The sequence below is a fragment of the Aethalodelphis obliquidens genome, unplaced genomic scaffold, assembly GCF_003676395.1.
Source record: "Aethalodelphis obliquidens isolate GAN/ISIS:26980383/991018 unplaced genomic scaffold, ASM367639v1 scaffold136, whole genome shotgun sequence".
Taxonomy (NCBI): Eukaryota; Metazoa; Chordata; class Mammalia; order Artiodactyla; family Delphinidae; genus Aethalodelphis; species Aethalodelphis obliquidens.
Genome location: NW_020838080.1, coordinates 560998 through 573674, shown reverse-complemented (window position 1 = coordinate 573674; position 12677 = coordinate 560998). Strand labels below are relative to the sequence as shown.

The 12677-nt window shown below is 36.2% G+C and overlaps 1 protein-coding gene across 4 annotated transcripts in view; it reads left to right on the top strand.

Annotated features, from left to right (window-relative positions):
- The window catches only part of TMLHE (trimethyllysine hydroxylase, epsilon), a 68274-nt gene extending 55968 nt beyond the window's left edge, over positions 1–12306 (top strand). For 2 of the 4 annotated variants that reach the window (XM_027099661.1, XM_027099664.1), the window contains 2 exons: positions 8817–8982; positions 9699–12306. In XM_027099661.1, coding sequence (XP_026955462.1) covers positions 8817–8982; positions 9699–9830 — 298 coding nt within the window. In that variant the 3' untranslated portion in view covers positions 9831–12306. Of the gene's footprint in view, positions 1–8816; positions 9031–9698 lie in introns of all 4 variants that reach the window. The other 2 variants (XM_027099662.1, XM_027099663.1) reach the window with 2 other exon arrangements.
- Positions 12307–12677: the final 371 nt, after the last annotated feature.

Genomic DNA, 12677 nt, shown 5'->3' with positions numbered 1-12677 from the left:
TAATAGAATGTTCATATCAGCACTATTTGTTTTCTTTTTCCAGTTTTATTGAACTATAATTGACATATAGCATTGGTATTAGATTAAGGTATACACATAATGTGTTGATTGATATATATACATGTTGTGAAATGATTACCACGACAGTTAACATCTATTACCACTTAGTTACAGATTTTTTATTTCTTGTGATAAGAACTTTTAAGATCTACTCTATTAGCAACTTTCAAATATACAATGCAGTCTTATTAACTAATTAGTCACCATAGTGTACATTAGGCCTTATCTTTTAACAGGGAGTTTGTACCTTTTGAGCACCTTCACCCATTTCACCCACCCCACAACCCCATCTCTGGCAACCACCAATCTGTTCTGTTTCTATGAGTTCAGTTTTTTCATTCCACATATAAGTGGAATCATACAGTATTTGTCTTTCTCTGTCTGACTTATTTCACTTAGCGTAATACCCTCAAGGTCCATCCATGTTGTCACAAATGGCAATATTTCATTCTTTTTATGGCTGAGTAATATTCCAGTGTGTGTGTGTGTGTGTGTGTGTATTACCACATCTTCTTTATCCATTCATCTGTCATGGTTACATAGGTTATTTCCATGTCTTGGCTATCAGAAATAATGCTACATTTAACATGGGGGTGCAGGTATCTCTTTGAGATAGTGATTTCACTTCCTTCAGATATATGACCAAAAGTGGAATTTCTGGATCACATGGTAGTTCTATTCTTCAGTTTTTGAGGGACCTCCATACTGTTTTCGGTAGTAGCTACACCAATTTACATTCCCACCAACAGTGTACAAAGGTTTCCTTTTTTCCACATCCTCACCAACAATTGTTATCTCTTGTCTTTTTGATAATAGCCATTCTGATAGGTGTGAGGATATATCTCATTGTGGTTATGATTTGCATTTCTCTGATGATTACTGATGTTGAGCACATTTTCATGTACCTGTTGTCCGTTTATATGTCTTTGGAAAAAATGTCTATTCAAGTCCTCTTCCCACTTTTTAATTCAAGTCCTCTTCCCACTTTTTAAGGGTTTGTTTTTTGGGGGTTTTTTGCCATTGAGTTGTATGAGTTCTATATATATTTTGCATATTAACCCCATATCAGATATATGATTTGCAAATATTTTCTCCTATTCTGTAAGTGGCATTTTCATTTTGTTGATGATTTCCTTTGCTGTGAGGAAGCTTTTCAGTTTGAGGTAGTCTCATTTCTTTATTTTTTATTTTGTCACCTTTGCTTTATTTGTCAAAACAAAAAATCATCACCAAAACCAATGTGAAGGAGCATACACCCTATATTTTCTTATAGGAGTTTTATGGTGTCAGGTCTTACATTCAAGTCTTTAATCCATTCTGAATTGATATTTATTTATGGTGTAAGATAGGAGACCAGTTCAGTTGTTTTGCATGTGGCTGTCCAGTTTTCTCAACACCATTTATTGAAGAAACTTCTTTCCCCATTGAGGATTCTTGCTTCCCTTGTCAAATATTAGTTGACCATATATATGCATGGGCTTATTTCTGGGCTCTGAATTCTGTTCCATTGGTCTATGTGTGTGGTTTTATGTGAGTATCAAAACCATACTGTTTTGATATGATTGCTTTGTAATATAGTTTGAAATCAGAAAGTTTGCTGCCTCCAGCTTTGTTCCTCTTTCTCAAGATGTTTTCGCTATTCTGGATCTTTTGTAGTTCCACACAAATTTTAAAATTGCTTTTTCTATTTTTCTGGAAAATGCCATTGGAATCCTGATAGGGATTACATTAGATCTGTAGATTGCTTTGGGTATTATGAACATGTTAACAATATTATTCCATAAGCATGGAATATCTTTCCATTTATTTGTGTCATCTTCAATTTCTTTCATCAATGTCTTATAGGTTTCAGTGTACAGATCTTTCACCTCCTTGGTTAGATTTATTCCTAGGTATTTTATTCTTTTTGATACAATTGTAAATGGGATTGTTATCTTAATTTCCCTTTCTGATAGTTTGTTATTAGGGCATAGAAATGAAACTGATTTCTGCATGTTGATTTTATATTTTGCAGTTTAATTTGTTTATTAATTCTAACAGTTTTTTGGTGTAGTCTTTAGGGTTTCTATATATAATATCACATAGTCTGCAAATATAGACAGCTTTACTTCTTCCTTTTCAATTTGCATTCCTTTTATTTCTTTTTATTGTCTGATTTCTGTGCCTAGGACTTCTAGTACTATGTTAAATGAAAGTGGTGAGAGTGGGCATCCTTGTCTTGTTCCCGATCTTAGAGGAAATGCTTTCAGCTTTTCAGAGTTGAGTATGATGTTGGCTGTAGGTTTGTCATATATGGCCTTTATTATGTCTAGGTATATTCCCTCTATACTCACTTTGTTAAGAGTTATTATCATGAATGGATGTTGGATTTTGTCAAATGCTTTTTCTGCATTTATTGAGATGATCATGATTTTTAGCCTTCATTTTGTTAATATGGTATATCATATTAATTTATAGATGTTGAACCATTCTTGCATCCCTGGAATGAATCCCACTTGATCATGGTGTATGATCCTTTTAATGGACTGTTGAATTTGCTTTGCTAATATATTTTGAAGATATTTGCTTCTATATTCATCCATGATCTTGGCCTATAGTTTTCTTTTCTTATAGTGTCCTTATCGGTTTTGGTATCAGCGTAATGATGGCCTCATTAAATGAGTTTGGAAGTGTTCCTCCTCTTCAAATTTTTGGAAGATTTTGAGGAGGATGGTATTAATTTGTCTTTAAATATTTGGTGGAATTCACCAGTGAAGCCATCAGGTCATAGACTTTTCTTTGTTGGGAGGTTTTTGATTACTGATTTAATCTCCTTACTAGTAATTGGTCTGTTCAGATTTTCTATTTCTTCATGATTCAGTCTTGGTTGGTTGTATGCTACTAGGAATTTTTATCCATTCCTTCTAGGTTGCCCAAGTTGTTGATGTATAATTATTCATAGTAGTCTCTTATTGTCATTTGTATTTCTGTGCTATCAGTTATAATATCTCCCCTTTCATTTATAATTTTATTTGAGTCCTCTCTTTTCTGGGTAAATCTAGTTATAGGTCTTGTCTATTTTGTTTATCTTCTTTAAAAAAAACAGCTTTTAGTTTCATTGATCTTTTCTGTTGTCTTATTCATCTCTGTTTCATTTATTTCTGCTCTGATCTTTGTTATTTTCTTCCTTCTACTAACTTTGGGCTTTATTCCATGAGATGTAACATTACATTGTTTATTTGAGATCTTTCTTATTTCTTAGTGTAGGTGTTTATTGCCATGAACTTCCCTCTTAGAGCTGCTTTTGCTGCATCCCATAAGTTTTGGTGTGTTATATTTCCATTTTCATTTGTCTTAAGATATTTTTTATTTCTCTTTTGATTTCTTCTTTGACCCATTGGTTGTTCAGTAACATGTTGTTTAATCTTCACATATTTGTGGACTTTCTAGTTTTCTCCTTGTAATTGATTTCTAGATTCATACCATTGTAATTGGGAAAAGTAGTTTGATATAATTTCTATCCTCTTAAATTTGTTGAGACCTGTTTTGTGGCCTAGCATGTGATTTGTCTTGGAGAATGTTCCATATGCACTTGGAAAAAATGTGTATTATGCTGCTTTTGGATGGAATGTTTTATATATATATATAAGTCCATTTGGTCTAATGTATCATTTAAGGCCACTGTTTCCTTATTGATTTTCTGTCTGGATGATCTGTCCATTGAAGTAAGTATGGTGATGATAAACTTCCCTACTGTTATTGTGTTACTGTCAATTTCTCCCTTTATGTCTGTTAATGTTTGCTTTATGTATTAGGTGCTATTAAATTCAGTGCATAAATATTTACAAATCTTATATCCTCTTTTTGGATTGACCTCATTAAATTATAATCTTTTTGTCTCTAATTAGTCTTTGGCTTAAAGTCTATTTTGTCTGATATAAGTTTAGCTACCTTTGCTTTCTTTTGGTTTCCATTTGCATGCAACATCTTTTTCCATCCCTTTACTTTCAGTCTGTGTATGTCCTTGAAGCTGAAGTGAGTCTCTTGTAGGCAGCATATAGATGGGTCTTATTTTTCAATCCATTCCAGCCACTCTATGTCTTTTGATTGAAAAGTTTAGTCCGTTTCATGTAAAATAATTAGTGATAGGGACTTCCCTGGTGGTCCACTGGTAAAGAATCCACCTTCCAATACAGGGGACACCGGTTCAATCCCTGGTCAGGGAACTAAGATCCCACATGCCACGGGGCAAGTAAACGCCCACATACCACACCTACAGAGTCCACATGCTCTGGAGCCCATGCACCACAACTAGAGAGAGAAAACCTGCATGCCACAGCTAGAGAGAAGCCTGTACACTGCAGCAAAAGATCCCGTGTGCCACAACAAAGATCCCATATGCTGCAACTAAGATCCAACACAGCCAAAAATTAAATAAATAAATAAATATAAATATTAAAAAATAAAATAATTAGTCATAGATACGATCTTATTATTGCCATTTGTTTTCTGGCTATTTTGTAATTCCTTTGTTCCTTTCTTCTTCTCTTTGTCTCTTCCTTTGTGGTTTGATGATTTTCTGTAGGTGTTATGCTTAGATTTCTTTTCCCTTGTCTCATGTATCCATTATAGGTTTTCCTTTGTGGTTACCATGAGGTTTATCTAAAACATCTTATATTTATAACAGTCTATTTTAAACTAACACTTAAGTTCAAACACACTAAAGCTCTGTATTTTTACTTTCTCCCCTGTGTTTTATGTTTTTGACATCACAGTTTACATCTTTTTACCTTGTGTAACCATTAACAAATTATTGTAGTTATAGTCATTTTTACTACTTTTGTCTTTTAACCTTCATACTGAATTTATAAGTGATTACCCACCACCATTACAACATTAGAGTATTCTGAATTTAATTATGTATTTACCTTTACCAGTGAGATTTATACTTTCATACATTTTGTTGTTCCTAATTAGCACCTTTTCTTTTCAGCTTGTATTGTAGAAGTCCCTTTAACATTTTTTGTAAGGCCAGTCTAGTAGTGATGAACTCCTTTAACTTTTGCATGTCTGGAAAACTCTGTATCTCTTCTTCAATTCTGGATGACAGTTTTGCTGGGTAGAGTATTCTTGATTGGAGGATTTTTTTTCAGCACTTTGAATATGTCATGTCACTCCCTTCTGGCCTGAAAAGTTTCTGCTGAAAAATCTACTGATAGTTTTATGAGGGTTCTCTTGTATGTAACAAGTTGTTTTTCTCTTACTTCTTTTAAGATTCTCTCTGTCTTTAACTTTTGACATTTTAATTATATTGTGTCTCAGTGCGGGTCTCTGGATTTACCTTCTTGGGAATCCCTGGGATTCCTAGATTTGGATGTCTGTTTCTTTCTCTAGATTAGGGAAGATTTCAGCCATTATTATTTTTTTTTAATAAGCTTTCTGACCCTTTCTCTTTTCTCATTCTGGGACCCCTATAATGCAAATATTGGTCTGCTTGATTGAGTCCCATAATTCCCTAAAGCTATCTTCACTCTTTTTAATTCTTTTTTTTTTCTCCTCTGATTGGATAATTCCAATTTCCTGTCTTGGAGTTCACTGTTCCTTTCTTCCACTTTATCTATTCTGCTATTGAATCCATCTGTTGACCTTTTCAGTTCAGTTACTATATTTTTCAACTCTGTGCTTTCTTTTTTGTTGTTGTTGTTGAGAAAGTCACAGTTTAATAGGCAGCGTGTTTGTAATACTACATACAGTATGTCTGTTTTGTAAACATTGACATCCTACACTAAATGAAATATATAAGTATATCAAATTTTGTTATTAAAATCAGAATCTGTTAAAGGTCACTTAACACTCAGCTATTAACTGTGAACCCAAATGGCCCAGGGTTAAACTCTGTGCTTTCTGTTTGATACGTTTTTTTAAATATTTTCTGTCTTTTTGTTTAAATTCTCACTTTGTCATGCATTGTTCTCTTAACCTGGTGTGAATCTTTTGACCATTATTTTGAACTCTTTATCAGATAAATCATTTAATCTCAGTTTCATTAAGGTCTGTTTCTGGAGTTTTAGCTGTTCTTTTGTTTATAACATATTCCTCTGTTTCTTCATTTTCCTTGATTCTCTGTGGTTTTTCACACTTCTCTCAGTTTTGACAGAGTGGTCTCATGTAGGAGATGAACCTTATTGTTCAGCCCAGCTCTACCTCTTGATTGTCTCTCAAACCTTTGTGATTGTCTAAGGTGCCTTCTTTGTTTTTAGTGGCTCCTAGTAGTCGAGGGTATGTCAAGACCTGTCAGTGTCCCAAAGGGAAGGATCTCAGTCAGCACAGATGCAGGCTGATTGGAAGCCTCAGACAGCAGTTTTTAAAGTATACAAGTAGACCTCTTTCAGGGAAAGACTGGGAGCTGAGGGCTTCTGCTTGACTTCTTTGCACTAAGCCATGAAGAGATAGCCAGTTAAGAAGTGTTTCTTTGTTTGCTACAGTCCTGTGGATTCTGTAACTCAAACCCCACTGGCTACCAGAGCCATGTGATCAAGGAGGGTGTCCCCTGTGCAGCAGTCACAAAAACCAGGTCACCAAACATGTATACAAGCTCATTCCAGGGAGACACTGGTGACCTGGAGTGGGCCAGAGGAAGAATGTGAAGATGGTGCCCACTGGCCTTTCCCATCTCCAGGGAGGATCACAGTCTGTCCATAGCTGTGTGCTAAATTAGAAGCCTGCCCCTCAGGCAGCAGCTTTTAAGGTATGCAAATAGACCTCTTTTAGGGAAAGTTTGGGATATGAGTGTTTATGTCTGCTGTCTCTGTGGTAGGCCTGGGGGGGATAGCCACAATAAGTCCTCACAGACCTATTAAGTGTTTCTTTGTTTGGTATAGTCTGTTGGGTCTCATGATTGCAAGCCCCATTTTCTTTCAAAGCTATGTGTTTTGGGGACCCATCCCTCAGGTGGAAGTCTTAAAAGTTGGGACACTAGATGTTGGGTTCAAACCCTTCAATCCTCAGGGAGAAGCTGGGAGTTGTGAGTTTCTACATGATTATATGTCACTGAATCAGGGGTAGGGCCATGGCAAGATTGTCTCAGCCCTTCTTATACATTCTCATTCACCCAATGTGTAGGAGTCGCTCAGTTTCTAGATTTCTTCATAGAGAATTGTTCCCTGTGTAACTGTAGATTTGCTGTGTCCATGGGAGGAGGTGAGTTCAGGAGCCTCCTATATTTCCATCATGGACCAGAACCTCCAGCACTATTTGTAATAGTTACAAACCAGAAATGACTCAAATGTCCATCAACAGAATGGATGAATAAATTGTGGTGGTGTAGTCCCACAATAGAATTCTATTCAACATGAAGGGTGAATGAACTATTGCCATATAACACAATGATGATAAATCTCCTAAATATAATGTAAATGAAAGAAGCCAGGCACAAAAGAGTACATACTGCAGTATTCCATTTATATCAAGTTCTATAAATAAGCAAAACTAATCTTTGCTGACAGAAGTCATGATGGTAGTTATCCTTGGGTGAGGGGAGAGACAATATGGGAAAGGGGGACAAGGAATGTTCTGGGGTTCAGGTAATTATCTATGTATTGACCTGGGTGCTAGTGAAATGGATGTGTTCACATCATGAAAATTCATCAAGCTTATGATCTGTGTACTTTTCTGTATATATAGTGTACTTCAGTAAAAAAAAATTAATTTGCCTTAGGTAAAAAAGAAATCCAATATCTTAGGAAAGCTTTTTCAGTGGCTTCCCACAGTACTTAGAATAAAATCCAAAGTCCTTACCATAGCCTACAGAGCTATACATGATCTGGCCCATGGCTACCCTCCTCCACTTCACTTCTTACCATTATTCCCCTTGGTTACTCAGCTCCAGCCACATGGCCTTCTCACTTGTCTGCAAACATAAAACTACTTTCCACCCTAAGACTTTGTACTTGCTCTTCTCTGCCTGGAACACTCTTCTCTCAGCTTGTCACATTGCTGGTTTCTTATCATACAAGTACCAGCTCAAATGTCCCTTCTTTTTTAAAAAAAAGTCCTTCTCTCAACAATCCTTCTGAAATAGACTTCCCAATTTTTTTTTTATCATTTAACACTATTTTTTTCTACATAACATCTGTAACTAGTTATGTATTTGTTACTTGTTCATCATCTATCTTTCTCAATAGAATGTAAAATCCCCAAAGTCTGGGATCATGTCTGCTGTGTTCACCATTACATCTTTAATGCCTGACACACCACCTAGCACATAGCAAGTACTCATGTAAATGTTAGGGTTGAATGAATGAATCAGTGAAGATTCCTGGGTAAACTCTCTACTAGGCTGTAGCTAGGATTTCTCCCACGAAGGAAAACACCTGAAAAGTTGTAAGTCATCCTATTAAAAAGAAAGCTTTGTTAGTACAAACTCTTGCCAACCTCAGCTTGGTGAGGAGAAAGCTCAGATCTTTCCCCAGTGTTTCTATGAAATTTGGCCAAGGGAATGTTCTTTAGATAAAACATAATATTCTAAGATGGTAGAAACTAGCTAAAACTTTCTTCTATCCCCTATCCTCAGATTTTCCAAAAGAAAACAAAATATGGTCAACAGGCAGTGGAGCTCTTCTCTAAAATCCTGTAGTCATGAGAGAACATTATTATTGTTACCTCATCATGGGACAAGTAATAAGTATAGGGAAAGCTTATGTAAAATTGCTTAATAAGCAACAGATTTCTTTAACATGTGTTTGAGGAGATCTTTCTTTCTCACAATTTCACCTTAGGTACAACAACTATGACCGGGCTGTCATCAATACCGTACCTTATGATGTTGTCCATCGTTGGTATACAGCACACCGGACTCTAACAATAGAGTTGAGGAAACCTGAGAATGAGTTTTGGGTCAAACTAAAGCCTGGCAGGGTGGGTGCCAAACTCGAAAGATGTCAAGTAAGCTCGTTATACTGAAGCAGTGAAGAATGAGTACTTATTGAATATGTGAGTCAAAATGTTGCAAAGGAAAAAGAGAAAAGAGTCCTGGGTGTTGGCCCTGGTCCTACCACTCACTCACTAAATGACACAGAAGCAGGCTCTCCCCACTGACTCAGTGACTCTATTTGTATGATGAGGGGGTTGAAGGACTCCCTTTACCTTCTCTCTTCCCTGGGACCTTGATTCATTAATTATTTCATCCTCATGTCCCTATGGGCTAAGGGTCCTTCTGGCTTTATGATTCCTTTTTTTTTTTTTTTTTTTTGGCTCTTGATATTTCCTCTGGATAAAGAATATCTCTAGCTTAGCATAAGACATAATGAAATAGTTTAACTCTTTGAGAACATATATAATAACAATTAAAGAGAAAGAAAAAAAAAGAAACCAATGATCTGGTTTGCTTTGATAAGAGAATAATTAATCAAGAAATAAAAGCTCCTCAAAGTTCAGGGCCTGTAACCTGCTGTTACCTTTGTTACTTCCATTTAGCCTACTACAGAGCTATGTACATCCTAGTTTCCAAATGTTTGTTTAATCTCAAAAGAAAAACACCTCATTGAATGTAACCAGAGAACAACCTAAAGCTTTTATTTTAAATGATCTCTTCTGATTTAGGGTTCCTTTGGTCTGCCCTTGTTCTGAGTGTTTTTTCTCTCTTTTTTTCCCACTCACAGGTCCTATTTATAGACAACTGGCGCGTCCTACATGGCAGGGAATCCTTCACTGGCTACCGCCAACTCTGTGGCTGCTATTTAACAAGGGATGATGTATTAAACACTGCTCGTCTCTTGGGTCTTCAGGCTTAAAATTGACAGCATTGGTATTATGAACACACCTGACAACCTGGCTACCAGAATTCATATCAGCAGAATAATATTGTGTCAGTACCGACTTCAAATTGTCTCCTTACCTCATCACACAAAACAAAAGCCTCCCCTTTCTCTAACAGGGAAAACCTTGGAGAGAGGCTTCTGAGATAGCCAATGTCAGCCATCTAGTATGGTAGCTTTCTTCCCCAAGTTATAACATGGACTCATTTGGTTTTTGGACCCTTTGATGTAATTGTGGTCAATCTGCCTCAGAAATATAATCACCACATTGATAGAGAAACAATAATAGTCACTAGGTAAAAATTTGTTTCAACAGGATCTGTTAAAAAGAAATGCATTCTAGAAATAACAAAGTCTTAATAGGGCAGAGATTTGCAACATTTTTGGTCTTAAGACACCTAATCACTCTTAAAAGTTATTGAGGGCCCCAAAGAGTGCTTGGATGTGGGTCGTATCTATTGCTACTAATTGTATTAGATATTAAAACTTAGAAATGTTTAAAATTTAAGGACAAAAAAGCACACATCCATCAGCTGTCAGAGAGATGACATCATCACATGTCATGTAGCTTCTGGAAAAGTCTTCTGTACATTCATCAGATAATTCGAGTGAAAAAGGCAATTTCTTCTTAATGTTGTTATTAAAAATTGTTTTTAATACACAGACCCACTAAATGGATCTCATTGACTGCTCTAAAGGTGTCTTTAGACCACACTTTGAGAACCAGTGTGCTAGAGGATACCTTGGGACAGTCCTTTACATAGGCCTATGGATTAAAGAGTTTAACTGGAACCCTAAATTTTTCTCTGTGGTCTCCTAGAACTACAGATATTGTAGGAATTGCTTCATATTACAAGCTCAGTGATAAGGTGGGAACTGAATACAGAGTGTTTTATCTTGTGAGAAGAGTTATCTCTATCTAAGTCATCTCTTGAGGAGTAAAACTAAGAAGTCACAATAGCTCCTGTGAAACAAACCCATCAGTTTTGTAATTCCGTGAGGGATAATTGCAGAAAGTTTTTAGACGTTTCTGAGGTTCCATATAGTAATTCACACACACATGCACGTGCGTGTGTGCATACACACAAAACACAACAGAGGGTACAGAGGGTTAGTCTCTAAGATTGTTCAGGGAATTCATCACAATCGATGATGTGCCTCCAAAGAACTGGAGATTACTATCCAAACTTGCATTTTGGCTTTTGATGGAATTTAGGATACAATCTGTTTTCCTCCATTTCTGTTAATCGTTTTTTTCCTTTTTTTTCCCCTAGCTTAAAATATTATACATGTTAATTGCCAAGATTTGACTGGGTTAAGTATAATACCTTGTTTCTTTTATTTTTTTAATGGCTTTCCTTTATATGTGGAGAGAGAGAAAGGGAAAGGGAGACAGAGATAGAGAGAGACAGAGAGATAGGTGTGAGGTTTATTTTCCCTTGGCTTTCGTTGAAAGCGAAGCTGTACAATAACCACGTTGACTGCTATAAAATGATGAAAGACAGTCCAGGCTAGGATGTGCACAAGAGGAAAAAAGCATTATTAGTGAGGCTAGGAGTCACAAATCAAAGAAAAGTCAGTATTCTGACAGAGAATAGAGCGTAATCTGATGTTTTCAGGAAGTTCCTAGTTCACATTTAATAGTTTATACATTATTTTATTGACCCATCCAGTGCTCAAAAATATGTTCTCAAATATTTCTGCATTTTAATTGTACTATATAGGAATCTTTAGGGGTCTTCCATGAAGTGTGTTTTCCTCTTAGGTCAAAGGATTGATAATTAAGTTCACGTCTTAAAGAGTACACCCTTTAGCAATTAGAATAGAAAAGTAACAACAAAAAGTAACAACATTTTAACATACTGTCTTTGTACTATTATGTACGCTTAAAATATGTTACCATTCATTAGTCTTCATCAGGATATTTACCTTTTTAGAAGTTTTACCTAAATTAGCCTTGAAAATTACACTATAACTGAGGTCAGCATTGCTTTATGACAAAGAAAGAACATATTCATGGCCCTGCAGAGATAAGGACACAGATCAATGTTATCCCTTACTGAAGGACTCCCTTTACCTTGTCTCTTCTCTGGGACCTTAATTCATTAATTGTTTCATCCTCATGTTCCTAAATTTTCAATCAATACTTTTCTACAGTGTACTCTCCTCAGAGGAAGAAAGAGGAAAAGGAATTATTTGAGTGTTGGTGATGGTCACTGACAACTTTCTATGTGAGAGATTTCTTTTTCACATCTCTTTCTGGTGTCCCTGAAAATGTAAGCATGGGTGTGTGCCAGCCAAGCTCACTGTAGAGTCACTTTTACCTTTTGCTATAGTGGAATGGGGTCAGTAGAGAGTCAAGAGCACAGCACCTAATATGGTGTTATAGCACCTAACATAATCATTTCATAATATGGATTTGTTGTAATGAAAATAAATTAATGAATTCTTTTCAAACAAACTCACCAGAAAATATCACATTCTCTGTATGTCTTTTTGTGTTTGGCAGTTAACTGGCGCTGAATTTTGTTCACCCTCATCTAGAGAGACCACGCATTCAAGTGTGTGCAAACTGAGAGGGGTTTCCTGGGCTGCAGAGCTTACAGTTTTAAAACTGGGAAAGTCCCACACAGATCATGACTGTTGGTCCTTCCTTCTTGCTGCTAGCTGCATTTTGCTCTTCAGTTTTCTCTTCTTCAGTTTAAAATGAAGGCCTTGGACTAAGTAGCATCTAAGGGCTGTGCCATTCTGTAATTTTGTTTGGCCTCTCATCGCTTAAGTTTTCTTATATGGGTGCAGTAAGGAAAATACCTACCCTACAGG